The 12,172-nt window shown below is 31.4% G+C and overlaps 1 protein-coding gene across 1 annotated transcript; it reads left to right on the top strand.

Annotated features, from left to right (window-relative positions):
• The first annotated feature begins 237 nt into the window (after positions 1-237).
• Positions 238-10,879, top strand: LOC113402534 (solute carrier family 22 member 13-like). The gene is made up of 9 exons (XM_064216327.1): positions 238-274; positions 1,851-2,236; positions 2,665-2,768; positions 4,573-4,727; positions 5,907-6,075; positions 8,204-8,339; positions 8,745-9,056; positions 9,676-9,989; positions 10,658-10,879. The coding sequence occupies exons 1-9, from the start codon at positions 238-240 to the stop codon at positions 10,872-10,874; spliced, it is 1,830 nt and encodes a 609-aa protein (XP_064072397.1). The 3' UTR covers positions 10,875-10,879.
• Positions 10,880-12,172: the final 1,293 nt, after the last annotated feature.

The following is a 12,172-nucleotide window of genomic DNA, read 5'->3' on the forward strand; positions in this document are numbered from 1 at the left end:
TCGCGCTGTTGTGGTTTTTCGGACATCTAGGTGGTGCGGGTGATATTTGGAGAGATGTCCGAAGATGAAATTCAGCAGCCGGGATTAATCCGAACAATTCCTCGGAACATTTCCCGTGAAAAATTCTGTAGAAAATGCAGAGCAATCCAACATCTCTACGCAAAGCCAAAGGATCAAGCAGATCGTAAAGGGCTTGATCGTCGATAATTCGGGCCGCTCTACTTTGGATACGGTCAAATGGAAGGAGCTGGTACTGAGGAACACCCGCCCAGAGGTGAGAGCAGTACTCCATGTGAGGCCGAATTTGCGCCTTGTATAGTCTTAGACGATGGGCCGACGTGAAATACTGTCTTGCCTTGCTGAGCACACCGAGCTTTTTTGATGCCAATTTGGCTTTGCCTTCCAATTGATCGCGGAACTGAACGAGGCTTGAAATATCGACGCCAAGTATTCCGATACTAGCTGTGGCGGCTAGCGGAATGTTCTCAAATCGTGGAGATACGACAAATGGTGTTTTTTTAGCAGTTAACGCGCAAACTTGCGTCTTTTTGGGGTTGAAATGGACTAGGTTTAGCCGGCCCCAGTTCGAGACTTTGTTTAACGAAGACTCGATTTCAGATACAAGTTTGTTCCGGTTTCCTTCGACGTTTTCCCGAGAAATATTAGCACGGCCGGTGTATGAGGTGTTGTCGTCTGCATAGCAGTGAATGATACTGATTTGCAACAAGTCATTGATATGCAGAAAAAACAGAGTGATAAAACGCAGCCTTGTGGAACGCCAGCATTGACGAACTTTACTATATGAAATATCTATTGAAACTATGAACAAATGCATAAAAGCCTATGCATGCCTATCACTATGAACTACAGACGGACAGGCTCCGAAACCTCACGTTTAACACAAGCTTTATATAACGTAAGATAGAGTCGGTAGAGACTGCTCATAGCATTTAACCTGCCTATGTATAATGTTTATAATTTTTTGTGTTTTGGAGATTAAAGTATTAAATAAATGAAACACACAACTCTTCTTTACATATCACAGAATGATCCGTCTGTTATCCTAAAGTAAACAAAGAAAAACATAATGATTGAAAATTTCCGTGACAAGTTGTAATAATATTTTTAAAATAATTAATAATATTAACTTAGTATAAGTATTGAAAGTTTCCGGTTAATGGTTTAGATAACTCAAAGTACATAAACGTTTAAATAAACAAGAGATAAAATGAATTGATACCGTTTAATATTATATCTCACAAATCTTATTTAATGTGAGTATATCGAGGCTCTTCCTGTTCTAAATAATAAATAATATTTAAAAGAAATACAAATTCGGTTACTATGTATGAAAGTGATATATATTATTTGCTTTAACCTTCCTCGACAAGAAACAAGATTCTAGAAAAAATGTTAATCGGAATCGAATTAGCTTCTTAAGACTACTTTTTATATAATAAATAAATGCCTGAAATAATAATAATATAATGTTATATATATATAGAAAAATTATTTTAATAAATAATAATATTTAGTTACATTACCTACCGACAGATTCCAATGAATCGTGACTTTTAAATATAATAAGAATAAGCGGAATTGGTCTTCAATTGCATTTAACTAAATCTGCACTTAAATAGTACTAGAACATTTATCCTTGTGTTATATTCTTTAAAGTTATTTGCATTATATATAGTAGCATATATACTTATTTATAGTTTATTTAACAGAGCTAGATGTAACAGGTTATCAATGACAGAATAAATCCAGTTGGCTTACTTGAAGACATCTATAAATTTTGTAGTTCGTACGTGTTTTTGTATATTAATTATTTGGAATGTCAATGTAAATACAATATTTTCTTTGCTTCAATGACAAGAAAAAAAGGTTTATAAATAACACATTTCATCTTTATTTGCATAAGAATTATTTACTATTATATTTTAGAATTGGAACGATTCACGAAGATGTTACAACGGACGTATTGGGTCTTATTGGCCGTTGGCAATGGCTTGTTACATTTGCTTCTGCAACCTTAATGGTACCTTCAATGTTGAATGAATATGAGGATATGTTGCTTCTGGAACCTTCGGAGGACATATATTGTGACTTATCAGATACGATTTCGATTACGAATTCCAGTTTATGTACTTTCACTGTACTGAACGGCACGAAGGAAATCAAGTGTAATATATGGCATATCAAATTTATGTGGATAATATGGATAAAAAAGACGGTAATTATTATTTAAATCTTACATCGTGCTGATACAACACACTTGCAAAAATATAAGTGTTTTTAAAACAAAATCTTCGAATTGTCAATTGACCAAACGTTTAAATAATTCGTTCTAATTTTATTAATATTGTATATAACCATTGAACACGAAGATATAACCATCTCTATACTATTGAAAATATATCTTGTGACGTAAGTCTTGAAATATACTCCAAACTTTTCAAACAGAAGGGACGGAAAACTGCCCAGCGTAGGACCTGTTCTATCTCTAATGTCTCTTCACACCTGCAAACAATAATTGTCAAGCTTTCAAAATAACTCACTAATAATGCATGTTGGCTGTTAAATAAATACCATTCATTCATTTATTTAGAGGATAATTCATTCATACGAATTGCATTATTACATATACTATTTTTTAAGCAGTGGCTAGTTTTCTGCGATCAAAGGACGAAAGTGTTGTCAACGACGATTATATGCAGATTGGGTCTTCTATTTGGCTGTATAATTTTCGGGCTTGTATCAGATAAGTAAGTTAATTAATACATACTATTTAAGATTAAAATAAGAAAGAGTCCGCAATAGATCCGTGGTATGCTTTTGAAATCGATGGAATTTAAAATACCTATTATTAATCTTTGCTCTAATGAAACACTAAGCAAATAATTAATTGACTTAATCGCCTCCTTTTGACCTCTAAACCGCCTTCAACACGTATTATTGTACAAAAAAATGCAGTTAGGTCGTTAACTTTTAGATAAATAATCTGTTTTTATACGATGTTTATGCAAACAGCGAAATACTATTGATTAAAATTAAAGAGCATGTAAAATTAAACCGATGATCATAGATTCGACTCTGGGCAAACACTGGTACAGTAGAGTACACTGTGTGCTCACAGTAGAGCAACGTGTTAGAGTGAACTCTAGGACTTCTTCCCAATGAAGGGACATTTCTTAACGTTGCAACATATATGGGCTGTTGCTATATGTTGACGCATTAGAAAGTATCGGGTGATATCTTATGAAAATAGGTATAGAGCTTTTTGATATTTTTTTATAAGAACACTCTTATCTTTAAAATCTCTAGTTTCTAGGGCTTTCGAAATAGATATGGTTATACAAGTATGTAAGTAAATACTTGTAAAACCTTATCTAAATTAACACATTTGTGATATGCTAAAAATATGAACATTTCTATCATTATGTCTTAAACACATATTTAATGAAGCGATTAAAAATTAAGATGTTTTTTTAGTATGCAGGTCATTAATAATAGCACAATGATAAAACAAAATTGTAGCTATCATTTCATATTTGCAATTTTCTCATTGTCACGTTCAGTTTAATTTAAGCATTTATTTCACGATGACGCTGATATCTTATTTTGATTTTCAAAGTCATGAATATTTTTTTTGTAAATTGTTTATAAATGTCTCTTTCATGGCTGCGAACTGAATTATTTGGCAGATTTTCCTTCGAAATGCAAGTTTCTTCGAGAAGTTTTCCTTCACCGGGCACGAGACGTAGTATAAACAATAATTAAGCACAAACAAATTCAGTGGTACATGCTTGGGATCGAACCCGAAACCCAAAATTTAAGACTTTCGTCTTCTTACCACTGGGTCAACTAGGCTCAATACGTATAAATCCAAACTAACTTAAACTTAACTCTCAAGCTTATCAATAAGATTCAATAAAAGTGATTTCAATAAAATTATAATCGCATTTTTGAACTTGTAAACGTAGAATTTAATAAGTTACTATAAAAAAAAACTGTTTGTTACTAGTATTGGACAAGTTATGATATTTAATAAATAAAATTATTATTGTCACAGCACTAGCACAGCTGAAGGTTGTCAAAATGTCAGCTTGTCGGTTGAGTAAAACTGATTTAAAATTCTGTTGCAAGATTTAAGGCACATAGACACTAAGGGTGCGTTTGTAGACACTATCTGACGGTCCGTTATGAGATACGAACAGGTTATATTAATGCTTATAAAAAAAAATACCAAAAACGCTAAGAATATTTAGACAAGGATTTGTTACGAGGACCAAATAAATAATAATTTTAAACTTTTGGTACATTAAGCAAAATCTAATATACATATTTCGTACATATACATAAAATGAATACAAAAATCTTTTACATATCAATCTACTCTAATTACTGATAAGATTAGCGACTTAATCATTTTATCTGTTGAAAAGTATCGTTATCACGTAATATCAGTTGATGTTATGTAAATTATTAATAATTTAATATACTTAGTACATTTACTTCATTACGTTACACAAATGAGTCACATGAATATATATTTTTTTTTCTTTTCAGTTTTGGGAGAAAACGCGCTATCACAATCGACGTCTTGGCAGACCTCGGATTCCGGCTCATTTTAATATTCTGCGACACAGAAAGCTGGTTTAATCTGTTAATTTTCTTGAGATCAATTTTTGCGAGTGCAAACATTTATACAGGCCTCGTTTTAAGTATGCATAAACATCTCTTACTCAAAAACAAAAGCTATTTTATGCTTAAAAATATATTTCAAAAATTAAAAAAACATTTTACTTAACTACATTCATTATAAAAGCAACGCAATAACATTAAAAGAAAACATTAACTACACTAAAGTTCAAAAATTCAAAAGTATATAACAAAAATATTTAAATCTTGATTTGAGTTGACATTTCTTAATATATCATAAGAGTACTAACATATAGCAGACGTCACACATCTCAAGGTCAACTTGTTACAAGTCGAGCTTAGATTAATATTTTTCATCGTGTTTTTTCTATCTTAGTCTGAATAATTTGTGTTTTATATAAGCCGGTTATTTTAAAACCAATCAAGGAATCACTTACGTGGTCAAACACAATCAGATATTCGTAGATTTACGAGATTATGTATAACTTGATTTTGTTTTGAAGTAGGTACATTTCGAAACATTTTCTCTTAAAAGTTTACAAAACATTTTCGAGCCCTTTCCGTTGATAATTAACGTGCGGGATCAGAACAAAATAATATCAAAGTATCATGTCATCGCAGAATATTTGTTTGAAAATACATATAATATTATGACGTATTACATTATGCTTGTTGAACTTTATAACACGTACGCAACTGAGAATGAGTTTTGAATAAATTACAAATAAATATATATTATTAATTTGATGTACGTTTCAAAAACGAAATGGCTCAGGGTCTAGAACGTGTAAACCTTAACCGTAGATTGCAGGTTTAAGCTCGGCCAAGTACCACTGAGTTTTGTGGTTTTTCATTATACTAATCATACACATTTAGTGATCAGCGATAAAGGAAACTATCTTGAGGAAACCTGCATGGTCGTATAAAATGATGTAGCGAGTGTTTCCACCATTTCGTTACGAAATTGCGTGGTAGAAGGAAAGGAGAGGACTTTTCCCAGGACCTTTGAAGGCTGTTTATATTTTAGAATTAAACCCGGAAATATTATGTTGATAAATAAGATACCAAGTTCTAAAAAAATTTAAAAACAAGCTTGATAGCTTGTTTTCATGTACTAAAACAATAAAAGTGTATGGAAAATATTTGCTTAATCGTTTGAGTACAAATGAAATTATAGAAACCGATAAATATAGAAAATATCATAGAAAAAATATATTATATAATAACATAAATATTTTCAGTCTCTGAAGTAGCAAGCAGCACTTGGCGAACTTCTTTAAGCGCGATCGTGTCAACCCCAAGACTTCTAGCCAGCGTATGCTTAGTGCCCTTAGCGAAGGCCGCCCCTAATCTAGAGACATTTAACTTCATGGCTTGTCTCTTTGATGTATTTCTGCTGTTCCTTTTAAGGTAAATGTATAAAGTAGTTACACATATATATTACTGTTAGGTAATTGCAATATATAGTGAAGAATAAGCATTTTACATGTTTATGAAAATTTGTCCATAATCGGGTATCAGTATCTAGTTAGTACGTGCCGATTCTCTCTAAGGTTACATTAAGTCATTGTCCACATTTAATATACAACAGTATATATTATAAGTACTGGCTGCATATTGTCACAAATGATGAATGAACAATAATAGTAATATCATGAAATTCCACTCATAACTAAATCTTCGAAGAAATCCTTATTTTACGGGCAAATGTGCCGCCTGTGACCTATGGATCTATGGTAACCGCACATTGAAAATGAAATATTAATTCCTTATATCGCCAATGCGCCACCAAACTTGGGAACGTTACGTCCCTTGTGCCTGTAGTTACACTATCTGATATCCATATTAAGAATATACATATTTATTATCAAAGATCGCACAAGTCCTGTGGCGCAGAAACCAGTTATAATAACCACTGCATCAACCGGTAATATTATCACGTAAATTTTCTAAATAAAACAATTAATTTAAATATTTATGTAAACATTTTTATATCTATAAGATATTTATATTATATGTACAGACAAATCCATAGGTCACATATCAGGAAGGGTAACTTTTATGTATATATATATATATATATATTGAATTAATTTGATATCATAATGTTAGCAAGAAATTTAATGTGATGTAAAATGATTAAGTACGGCCATTTGCGCAGCTGTTTTCTTCATCAGATATTACAAGTTGTATTTGATGATGCGTTTGAATCGTTAATTATATTATTGTTGTTATATTTGTGTGTCGTATTATAAAATGACAATTAAATTGACATATTTTTTTTATTGAAACAAATGCGATACAAAACAAAGAATTAAAATATTGTAAGGATCTACGTTTGGCAACGTAGAGCGTATCGCGCACTAAGAAATACTTGATTGTTATCTTTGATCTCATTGTCATTTTGTAGCACAAGAAAACAAAACAATATGTATATCTTTAATGTTTAGTCCAGGGAATAAAGACAAAAAAAAGACCGAACTTCGGAAAAATTAGAGGAAAGCTGGATTTTTGGATGAAGCTTCCTTATGTGGTATAATCATGGAAAAAAGTACTTATCAAATTTTTAGCTCATAAATTTTCCAATAAAAATATAGTTATATCAATTTATCATGGAAAACCAACCGTTTTCGAGAAAATTTGATTTCAAACATATATATACTCCAATTCTAGGGCAGAAGGTATTTTATAGTGAGCTAGATAAAGAAGGATATACGGCCAAACTTTGCCAAGCAATGAGCCGATCCAATATAAATGGGTCAAATCAAATATAGATGCTTATATACATTTACCTTAATGGATCCTTGGTAATTTAAGCTTAATATGCTCGAATTTTAAGAGTAGTAGGCCTACAATTATAAGCCCAACCCAGGACTTCATTAAAAATAAAATTAATAATTTCTAAATCTGATCAACGCTGATTCGATATTTTAGACGATTCAAAAAGTTTCTTGCATTCGGTTTATCAAGAGAACTGTTTGTCTGATATTACGAACTTTGAATATATATTAACTGGTTTACTTACTTGTTTATTAACATTTATGCTGTTTGAGTATTCTTTGTTTTTACTTAAAATATGTAGACGGCAAATGGCCCGATGTTAAGTCTCACTCACAACCAAACACTAACCGCTCGGTAATGCGATTAGTTATATCCCTGGTTTCCGAAATCACTGGCTCACTCATCCTTCCACGATGAATGGGTGACACCTATCTACCACCAAGTGAATACCAATATCACGTTAATTCAATTTACTTTTTCGATATTTTATAGAACAAAACAGTGGTTTGTTCTAAAAAATCACGATGTTAAAACAATATGCTGTAACTACATCATATGTTTTGGTTTCTAACGATGAGTCTCTTCTAGGAAACTAAGGCTTAAAAAACGAAATTTATCGCCTTTGCTTGTTATTATCCAAAAAACATATACATTTATGTCTTTCTTCTATTGTGGTGTATTTACAAATAAAGGATAATTCTATTATATTCAAAAAAACATTCTTTAATTTTGATTCAAAAATTTCGTTTATAAATAGGTGGACTCCAGAATCACCTCAATGGCTTCTTTTTAACAGAAAAATTACTCAAGCCGAAAAAATATTACAAAAAGCTGCAAGAATAAATAGAATCAATGTTTGCAGCAACTTCAAAATAAGACCAGTCAATCACAGAGTACGTCTGTAAGTCGTAATAACTTTATGTCTATAAATAACGCATCAGGCGGTGATAAGTTCAGTTAGGGTCCCTAACCTTTGTACTCTTCGACTCTATTATAACAAAAAGTATAGCACTGACCATTATCACTGTCGCCTGGCAATCAACTGTTTGTATATTATAATTAGGTATTTTATAAACATAGCATAGCTGATGTAGGCGTGAAGGGTATTGCGTTCATATAACGAGATTATATATAACGATGTTAATTATATGTAGGCGACTGACCGTGAAGATTGATTTATATAATCAAAATTAATAGTATAAATCTTTATGTTTTCATATATGTCAAAACAATTCAAAACGACTTCTAATTCCGTAGATTTTATACATTTTACAACTATATTGCTACTTTTCTTTCAGGCCTATGATTGCTTAGACGAAAACCAGACATGCCTGGGTATTATTACAAAATATAATATTAGAGTGTTATCCATATCAATGCTAGTATTTTGGAGTTTCTACTATTTCTTATGGAGTTCTTTATATATCGGAATATATTCTAAGCATAACCAATACACATTGTTAAAATTGCTAACGATTATAGCTTTATTGAGTGTATTTAATACGTTTTTATATAAAAAAGTTACGTTAAAATTTTTACTTGTTATAAATATAGGGTTACTGGGTGCATGCAACATATCACGTATATTTATGGAATGGTTTAAAGTGAATGTAAGTTTGTACAAAATGTTTTATTAATATATTTTGCAATTAATTTTCAACAGGCACTTTTGTTAAAAGTCTTAAAACTCAGTCATATTTTATTACATCACAATAATATAAAATTAATGCTTCTCAAATCAATGGTCTTAATTTTAAGCGGCTTAAACTTCGAAGCGTATCTTCTTGTATGATGTCAAAGTCAAAAGTCAAAGACAAAAATCTTTATCCAATATGGAAGTGATTACACTTGCTTTTTTATAGTCAAAAATCTACCACCATTTCGGAAATGAACATCTCGGACCTGAGAAGAACCGGCGAAAGAAATTCAGCAAGAAGCTGTAAATATGATATACTAAAACTTGCACCATAACGCGCTGCGTCTTCTGTTATAAATTTAATGTATATTGGTTTAGTTGTTTCACTTAGGTAGGCATTACAAAAAAGATGTCTCTTCAGCGATAGTCTATTGATTTTATATTAAATATTAAGAGCACTCCCCCCTCTCATATCAGTTAGTAAATCTATCAGACGTAGTCTTCTCAAGTCATAATTAAAAATAATTACGAAAAGAGCTACTAAACTGTAATCAAAAAGCTTTAACTTTAATTATTTCTACTTTTATTTGCAGCACTCAGCATTTGAAATTGTCACGTCTATATCTTTAGGAACTGGTGTGATAATACATGGCCTAATCCTAAACATTACACCTCGTTTGTTTGCAATAAACATACGTTGTACTTCACTCGGATGCTGTCATTCCAGTGGTCAATTGGGTAGCATTATTTGTTACCTCATAGTATCGTTTCATGCGTTTGAAGATGTTGTATTAATTGTAATAGAAACTGGACTAGCCATTGGATTGTTACTTCTATGCTACGTGATTCCTGACGTAGATAGAAGGGAACTACCGGACATTATGGAAGATATGGACTATTTTTCAGAGTAATAATAAATTTTATTTGTTGCACGTCTCTTTTAAAAATCTTTTTTTTTTTATTCATGAGTAGTGTTTGAGTAATGACAACGTCTTGGATCTGTATATTGCAAGAAGAAACTCGAAAATCACCGCAGAATACAGACAAAAAATAAAATGTTAGAGTATGATATTCGACATTGACTATTATAATTACAAATTTGCATAACACCTGAACTTTTAGAGAATCGCACTGCTTTTCGTCCACTTCGGTAGATTTTCTTCATTATGAATGATAAAACTTCAATAACTTGTACTGACCCTACCCTGATTTCGGACGCGGGGCTTAATGATCGGAAGCCGAACTAAATACACTAGCCACTAGAATAACGAGCCACCTTAGAAATAAATATATTGGTACACACTTAACCCACCCTTTTTCCTCAGACAATTTATTCATTTTCTCATCACTTGATCTTCCACTATTTTCTTATATATTTATTAAACTCTTTGTATGTGATAAATAGTTTTTACATAGTGTATACTTTGGTTTTTACCGATAAATATCAATTCTTTTTATTGCAAACCAGCGATACTTCCGACATCATTTCTTTAATATCAGGCACCACCACTACTAGCTACTTGCTGTAATTTATTTAGAAATAGGGATCTTATTTTATTAGTATTGTCATTTTAGGTTATCGAAACCTCTTCGATGGGCGACGCAAAAAACCAACTCTCCATCAAATGAAGAATTAGAGATAAGAGCCTACTCATTCGGCAGCACGGGGCAAAATTATTCTGCTAACAATCATCACAATGAACGACTTCCGGCTCAAAGAATTGGATTCAGACGATTCCTACCATTGTTTCAGGGATTTACGAAGAAAACTCGTAGAATATTTCACATATAATAATTTCGTATGAGTATCTAGATATATTACTGAACTTTGCTCAGTATTTAAATATATTTATCTATTGTGAGTGTCTTACAAAATTATTACTCTCTGAAATTTTTTTGGCAAGAGTTATCAACTATCTTTACAAACGGAATAACATCCTTATTTAAAACAAATAAGTTTTCAGCAAAATTAATTAAATATTTTAAAAATCAAATTCTTTTGTTATTCTCTTATACCAAATGGACGATGAATGGTAGTAGAAAGTAACATAATAACAGCTAAGTTTCCTTATAAACTTTGGGTAGATGCACTATAACATAGTCGTAAGTAAGGACCCGTGATGGTCCAGCGGTGAACGTGAATGACCAATGATTGCGGGTTCAAAGTTCAAACCCATGCAAGCACCACTGAATTGAATAGTGTTTTGTTTGTATTTATAATACATCCAGTGCTAGGCGGTGATAGAAAAAAATGTATCTACCAATCCTTATTGGAACAGGTTGAATTAAGGTCCAAGCTTTCTCAAAAGGAGAAGAGCCCAGCTGCGAGACAAATATAGGCTGTTAGTTTACTTTCATAAAATAACCATAAAGTACCTTAATATTTAAAAAAAAAATACATAATATCTTACTTATTTTGTACACAAAACGAATCCTGGTTTTGGTGACCTTTTATAAGTTTACACATTGTTCATTTGGTTGGGTTCAAACTTTACAATCGACATTTTTATGAAGGTTTCCTGAAAAATGTATTCCCCGAAAAAATATTCTTCTAAAAACAAACCTTATTACATTGCAATCGTAGTTATTATAATAATATGTCATCAAACATCGGTCCTCCGCCTAGATTAGATAGATTTGATTTTCAAATGTTATCTTATATCAAAAACTAGTTGTCGCGTTTTGGTCCTCGTCGTCAGATGTTTGACATAAAAAAGGCCGTGAAAGAGCTACAAAAACCAACAAACAGACAGAGTTACTTTCGCATTTATTAGTAGGTATAGGTAGTAATTCAATATTATAAAATAATGTCAAGCCATTAATTACAAATACTGTAGATTCATAATTTGATAAAATTTTACTATTTTACTTTGTAAAATCATGACTTACGCAATCCATTATTTTATTGTTATGTTATCACAACAACGAACTGACGCAAAGGAATTTACTACGAACAACAATCACATATTTAGAATTACTTATCAAGAATTACGTACTTATTTATATTAAAAAAAAGAACGATATTTTTTAGAATTGCTTTTTTATATTATTGTTACAAAATAAGTTTAACACATCAAATCACAATATTAC

The sequence above is a fragment of the Vanessa tameamea genome, chromosome 11 (assembly GCF_037043105.1).
Source record: "Vanessa tameamea isolate UH-Manoa-2023 chromosome 11, ilVanTame1 primary haplotype, whole genome shotgun sequence".
Taxonomy (NCBI): domain Eukaryota; kingdom Metazoa; phylum Arthropoda; class Insecta; order Lepidoptera; family Nymphalidae; genus Vanessa; species Vanessa tameamea.